The sequence below is a fragment of the Silene latifolia genome, chromosome 6 (assembly GCF_048544455.1).
Source record: "Silene latifolia isolate original U9 population chromosome 6, ASM4854445v1, whole genome shotgun sequence".
In the NCBI taxonomy this organism is placed as follows: domain Eukaryota; kingdom Viridiplantae; phylum Streptophyta; class Magnoliopsida; order Caryophyllales; family Caryophyllaceae; genus Silene; species Silene latifolia.
The window spans coordinates 124,432,010-124,439,404 of record NC_133531.1 but is presented as its reverse complement, the minus strand read 5'-3'; the positions used below and the strand labels follow the sequence as shown (position 1 = coordinate 124,439,404).

The window sequence follows — 7,395 nt, the reverse complement described above, 5'->3', positions numbered from 1 at the left end:
TCATAAAATGATGCATCGCTTACAAATTTCTCCTAATTTTCAAAAAAGGGTCATTGATATATTAAGGAAAATTATTGATTCCAATCCATATGCAAAATAGAAAAATCAGGATGAGAGAGAATCTAGAGAGAGGAAATTCTCTCTAATTCTAAGTTAGCTTATTTCTGAGGCAACATGGCTCGAAATAGGAGGAACACTAATAATCCTGTAAATTCATCGTTAAATTCATCACAAAAACACCAAAAAAATGTTGATTTTCGTTCTAATAAGGGGAAAACCCCTAGACACCTTCGTTTTTCTTCTGAAGATTTTGAATCTGATTTAGAATCAATTATAGAGAATGAGGAGCATGATGATGTACCGGAACTGGAGACTCCAAAAGTGGTGGAAATGACAGTATCGCCTCAGCCCATGCTTCGTCTTACGAAGGAGGATGTCGCGGGTGAGATTCTGTACTGGTCCACTTTTATATTGTGTTATATTATAGGTGTTAATCCCCTTAGCACTGTGATTACTGGTTTTATTAAGCGAGTTTGGCAAGAATATGGGGTAGACAAGATTGCATTCATGCCGAATGGACTTTTCATAGTAAGATTCAAAACGAAAGAACAACGGAATTTTGTTTTAAACAATGGACACCTCACTTTTGATAACAAACCAGTCATCGTAAAAGATGGACACCTGACATAGAATTGGTTAAACATGACGTTCAGAGTGTTCCTATCTGGATTAAAATGTATGGATTGGATATCAAATTATGGGGGGGGGGGTGATTGTTTGCGGAAAATCAGTAGTGTTGTGGGAAAATATGTTAAAAGTGATGATGCTACTCAGCATAGGAACTTCTTGGGCTATGCTAGAACTATGGTGGAAGTTAATGTGAGTCAGGAATTCCCATCTGAGATCGTTTTCACTGATGAGAATGATAAGGTACATACTATCAGGGTGGTTTATGATTGGCTCCCTATTTCTTGTACCTCGTGTAAGGGGATAGGGTATGCTACTGATAGATGCAGGAAGGGAGATGTTAAACCGGTGGCTAAGAAAATATGGAAGCCTAAGGTTAATATTCCTCCCCCTTAACAGAAGCCTTCAAAGGGGCCTATTCAGCACAAGAGCATTCAGCAACAGTCTAAGGTTCTTCAGAGGCCTGTCCAGAAAGAGACAACCAATTCTGAGAATGGGATTGGGATTGTCACACCTGTGATAGTCACTAAATTACCTAAAGTGGAACAGTCTATGCCTAGGAGAATCCTTACCAGGATGATGAGACAGACTTCTGGGGAGAGGAGAAGTTTTACACCAGGTGGATTGTCCTTTATGGAAGCTTTGAGCCAATCCATTGAAAAGATTAGGCACATAATTGTTGAGAAAGGGAAGTGCAGTAAACTACAAGTAGACAATGGGTAGCTGTGGTTTTTGGAATGTGCATGGTCTGAATAGTCCAAATAAACAATATGAAATAAAGAGGTTTTTGCAGCAAAATAAAGTTGGGCTATTTGGTTTAATAGAAACTAAAGTAAGGAGTAGTAGTTGGAATAAAGTTAGGAATAATTTGTGTGATAGTTGGGCAATATGTAATAATTCTAGTTTACACAAAGGGGGTAGGATTTGGTTGCTATGGAAGCCTACTTTGTTCATTGTAGATGTGAAGGATAATACAGAACAAACTATTCATGCTGAGGTTCATGATAAGCTCAGGAGTAGAAGGTTTTGGTTTACCCTGGTGTATGGCTTTAATAAAGCTCAGGAAAGAGTAGGGGTGTGGAATAGTATGAGAACTTATCATAGCACTCTTACAGGTCCTTGGCTGGCCTGTGGCGATTTTAATAGTGTTATGTATGTCAATGAAAGAATAAAGGGAGCTGAGGTAACAAAAGCTGATATCATGCCCATGGTTAGGGTCACACAGGATTGTAACCTACATGATCTCAAAGGGAATGGTTCTTTCTATACATGGAATAATAAACATGAGCATGGTGGGAAAGTTTACAGTAGGATTGACAGAGCACTGATTAATGTTGACTGGCTTAATGAGTTTCCTGATAGTGTAGCCAACTTTCTTCCAGAGGGCTTATTTGATCATTGTCCCTGCTTGATAAACTTTAAGGTTCAGATGATAAGGAGACCTGCAGCATTCAAGTATTATAATATGTGGGCTCTTGCTAAGAACTTTGAGGAGATGGTTAGTAATCATTGGAATAATGATGTGCAGAGTACACATATGTTTAGGGTGATTTCTAAACTGAAGTCCCTGAAGAGTGAGCTTAAAAATTTGAACAAAGAGCAGTTTAGTGACATTGAAAACTTAACAAATATTGTTGAACTGGCTTTGAAGGGGTTCCAGGTAAAACTGATGAAGGATCCCTTAAATGAGGAGTTGTGTCAGACTGAAAGAGCTTGTGCAACAGAGTTTGGGGAGTTAGTGAAGGCCAGGAATATGTACCTCAGACAGAAAGCTAAAATGGCCTGGGTGAATAAGGGTGTCGAGAACACTGCTTATTTTCACTCCTGTATTAAAAAGAGGAGGAGTCAGAATAGGGTGTACCAAGTCAAAGATGTGCATCAAAAAAATGTGTGATTCAACTGATGCAATTAAATTTGCTTTTAAGGAGTATTACAAATCATTACTTGGTGATAGGGATGTCAATTTCACCCGCATCCATCAAAACCCGATCCACCCGATCCTAAAAGATGGATGAAAACCCGACTTAAATGGATGATGGATGGATGACGGATGAAATGGATGTGGATGACGGATGGGTTGGATGAAGAAATTCCACCCGCTATCCACCCGACATCCATCCATCACCCGATTTTATTACTTTTTATTTAATTTTTTTACATATAACACATTATTAAGATATAAAATATTTAAATTTTCATATTTATCTACTCTCAATATAGATATTTTGTGAACTTACCAACTAGAAAGTTAAACTAAGTAATTATCTAACTTCATTTTTGTAGAGAAAAAAAATCATTATTTTTTTTAAACTTGAAATATAAATATACACAACACCCGTTTATCACCCGATCCACCCGTTTCATCCACGGATGATGGATGGATGGATGACGGATGATATGTTTCATGGATGACGGACGGGTTGGATGAGATTTTAAAAGGACGGATGGATGACGGATAAGGCTTCACCCGACCCGAACCCGATCCATTGACATCCCTACTTGGTGACTCTAAAAAGGTGGCTCCTGTCAACAAGAGGATTGTCAAAAGGGGGAAATGTCTTAATGAGGAGCATAGAACTAGAATGCTAGCACCTGTTTCTGACTTGGAAATCAAAGAGGCCATGTTTGATATTCCTGGGAACAAGGCTCCTGGGCCTGATGGCTATGGCAGCCAATTTTTCAAGGATGCTTGGCATATAGTGGGGGGTGATATGTGCAGGGCCATTAGAGATGTTTACACTAAAGGGAAATTGTTGAAGTAGTATAATACTACTATTCTTACTTTAATTCCCAAGGTAAAAATTTCTGCTGATGTTCAACAATTTAGACCAATTGCCTACTGCAACACCGTTTATAAATGTCTTTCTAAGGTGGTTTGCAATAGACTTAAGGATATTTTACCTGAGATTATCAATCCATCACAGAGTGCATTCATAAAAGGAGGGGACATAGTGGGAAATATCCTAATTTGCCAGGACTTAATAAGGTTGTATAAGAGGAAGAGTTGTTCACCTCGGATGCTTATGAAACTAGACCTTCAGAAAGCGTATGACTCACTAGAATGAACCTTTATTCATGAGATGTTGATTGCTCTTGATTTTCATGCACAGTCAATTGAACTGATCATGCAGTGTGTATCCACACCTTCCTATTGTATGGCATTGAATGGAGAGGTGTTTGGATTCTTCCAGGGAAGGTGAGGGTTGAGGCAAGGGGACCATCTTTCTCCCCTTCTGTTCACTCTGTGCATTGAATATCTTAGCAGGATTCTGATGGTAGTGCAGCAACATGATCAGTTTGGGTTTCATCTTTTATGTAAGAGCATTGGCCCGTGTCATCTATGTTTTGTCGATGATCTTATTATGTTCTCTAAGGGGAATAGGAAAAGCATTGAGTTGATGATTAATGCTTTTTATTACTTCTCAAAGGCTTATGGATTGACCCTTAATAAGGATAAGTCTAATTTCTACTGTAATGGGATGGAGGAACATTTGATTACAGAGGTGGAAAATATCACTGGAATGAAGAGGGGGCAATACCTTTCAGATATCGTAGAGTGAATGTTGCTCCTAAGAGGCTCTCAGTCCTTGATTGTAACTACTTGGTGGAGAAAGTGGTTAGTCGAATAAGGAGTATTGGGTCTAGGAAGTTATCCTATGCTGGTAATGTAGTGCTTATACAAGTAGTCCTCAGTAATCTTCACACATATTAGGCCAGGATATTCATCTTACCGAAAACAGTGCTATGGAGAATTGAGGCAGTGTGCAGGGGGTTTCTGTGGCATGGGACTGATCAGAAAGATGGGCCAGCTCTGGTTGCTTGGGACAACATCTGTAAACCAACTAATCAGGGTGGCCTTGGTTTTAAAAAACTCTATGAATGGAATGTTGCATCAGTAGGGAAATATGTGTGGTGGATTGAAAATAAAGCTGATCACTTATGGGTGAAGTGGGTACATGAAGTATATATAAAGAGCAGAGTGTGGGAGGATTATGAACCTACTCTTAATAGCAGCTGGACCTGGCATAAAATTTGCCAAGTCAAGGAGATCCTAAAACCTCTTAATTTCTGTACACAGGGGACAAAGGAATATACTGTAAAAAAGGGTTATGAATGGATCAGTCCTACAGTGGCAAGGGTTCCTTGGTTTCCTTGGGTGAACATTACGTGGATGCTACCTAGGCATAGATTCTTGGTTTGGCTTATTGCACAACGGAGGCTTTTAACTAAGAACAGGCTTCAGAGGATGATGATTACTCAGTGTAATGTCTGCTTTTTATGTGGGCTTGAGGAAGAGGATCATGAACATCTTTTTTTCAAATGCGTGTACAGCAGATTTTGCAGGGCCCTGCTAATATCTTGGTGCAAGGTGGATTTACCTCTGCAGCATTGTGTTGATTGGTGGTTACACTAGAGAGCATGTTCAGCTTGCAAGAAGAAAGTGGTAGCTCTGATTTTGGCAAACTTTATGGCAATGCTATGGTGGAGCAGGAATAGATGTCGAGTAGAGGGTTTGGTGTTGAGGCTTGAGGTCTTAGTTAACAGGGTTTGTAATGAGGTGTGTATGTGGATTCATCAATGTAATATAACTAGCAAGCATAGAAGTACGACTCAATGGTTGGATGTGATATGTAATCGTAGGATAGTCAAGGTGATTATGCCGTAAATTGATGTAAGGGTGACTCATAGTTTCTAATGAAAAGCTTATTAATACCGTCGTTTCAGTACCAAAAATAAATACCTAAGTACTACTAACAGAAGTCAGCGGTAAGTAGGGTCGATCTCCACAGGGAGGCGGTCACTATCTACTTGTCAATTTAGTCCGTCTGAGGTCACAAGATGGGGGTTTTAATTGATTTAATTAAACTACTGAAATAAAGGCAAGAGGAAATAAAAAGAGGGATTAATAATAATAAAAGGGGACTAGGATGTCGGATCATCCATGATTATCAGTCAATTGCAGCTAAGGTCACAGATCAGTCAGTTGTATCGGTCTAAGGGGCAACGAATATCTCCTTCCGGACTCAATTCGCCCTAAAACACTAATAGCTTAGCTTCCGCCCTCACTAAAGTGCCCTAATGCTCACTGCAGGTCTCACCCCTTCTTATCTTCCGGTCTAGGTCAAGGGTTACCAATATTATATAAGCTAATTGTGTCGACTCAACTAGCAGGATACAATTAAAGCAGCGATAAACAACAGAGACATAATAACAACGACAGATCTGCAAACTAATTAGAAATTAACAATAATCATCGACTCCCCTAATCCTAGCAGAGAGAATTAGCTAAACATAATAAAGGGAGGAACATAAATGAAAAGAGAAATAAACAAAAACATAAATAAAGGAGAGAAGGGAAAGAGAGAAAGTTACAGTGAAAAGAATCCGGGAAAAGAGCAAAAAATGAAAAGAATGTTTACCGAGAAAGAGTAAGGAGAGTGGCGTCCTAAGAAGAGTCGAACCCCTCTTAACCTAATTATCAAAGCTTAAATAGGAAAACCAAAGTCTATCACGAAATTAAGCCCAACACGGGTTAATTAATCCCGCGTAACATCAAAACCACTCGATCGAGTAACTTTATATCACTCGATCGAGTAAAATTAAGCTCAAACCACTCGATCGAGTAGAAAATCTACTCGATCGAGTAAACCTTAAATTGAATCTACTCGATCGAGTATAAAAGGGACTCGATCGAACACAATTGTACTCGATCGAGTACTTTCCAGCGCACAATTCCTGCGTCGCGCACTGAACTTCAAACGGCTGCCATTTCTTCGTTACTTGGGAAAACAGGGTGTTTCTGGTGGCGTTGGAAAGCTAAGAGGACAAGATTTCATCTCCAATTGGAATCACCTGAATATTAGTTTTAGAACTCGAGATATGGCTCTTCAAAATAGGTACTAACAATTTGAAGTTCTTCCTTTGCTCGCCTAGCTATCTTACTTCTTTGCGCATCTCAAAATAGTAGTCTTAAGGCTCCGACTCAACTAATCTCCTAAATGCATGCATAAGGACATGTTTTAGGCTTGATTATGCTTCTTTCCGGTTCATACCTGCAAATAATAAAAGACAAACCAAAGTAGCCAATTCGGGGGACAATTGTAGCTAAATACTACACAAAATGCATAGAAATGCGTGCAAATGAAGTATGAAATACCTATATAAAATGCACGCATCAAATCTCCCCAAACCAAACATTTGCTTGTCCCCAAGCAAACTATATGCAAAACTAATGGAACAGAAAAGAAAGCTCAGAGCTAGCTATAACTTGTCTACTTAAACCAATTTAATGCACAAAAATCAACAGTCGCAGCTACAGCAGTCAATACGCAAACGAGTTATAAGATGTCCATAAACAAGACTGACCTATCGACTTTGCAAGACCAACAAAATCGGACTCTCACGTGGTCACTCTTCTCTCATGAAGCAAAAGGTGAATAATTATGTATAAGAGAGAAAGAGAAACAGTCACTCACCTAAACTGCGACCTACATAACATGCATGCAACAAAAATGATAGACGATTCAAGTACTACACATACATTCCAACCAACAATGTCCGTCACAGCTGAGGGCTTACAAATGATATGGGAAAGTGAGGTTCAGGTGAGAAAAGGCAAAACAAATTATGGAAATGTGAAGGTAAAGCGTCAAGCTAGTTCCTAAACAGGACCATATAAGACCGTCCGAATCTCAACTGACTGAAAAA

General features: G+C 39.2%; 1 protein-coding gene across 1 annotated transcript; it reads left to right on the top strand.

Annotated features, from left to right (window-relative positions):
- Positions 1 to 702: 702 nt before the first annotated feature.
- LOC141588607 (uncharacterized) lies at positions 703 to 5,101 on the top strand. Its single transcript, XM_074410040.1, has 7 exons — positions 703 to 930; positions 1,087 to 1,384; positions 1,647 to 2,473; positions 3,204 to 3,419; positions 3,798 to 3,883; positions 4,189 to 4,303; positions 4,400 to 5,101. Exons 1-7 carry the CDS (start codon positions 703 to 705, stop codon positions 5,099 to 5,101), a joined length of 2,472 nt encoding a protein of 823 aa, XP_074266141.1.
- Positions 5,102 to 7,395: the final 2,294 nt, after the last annotated feature.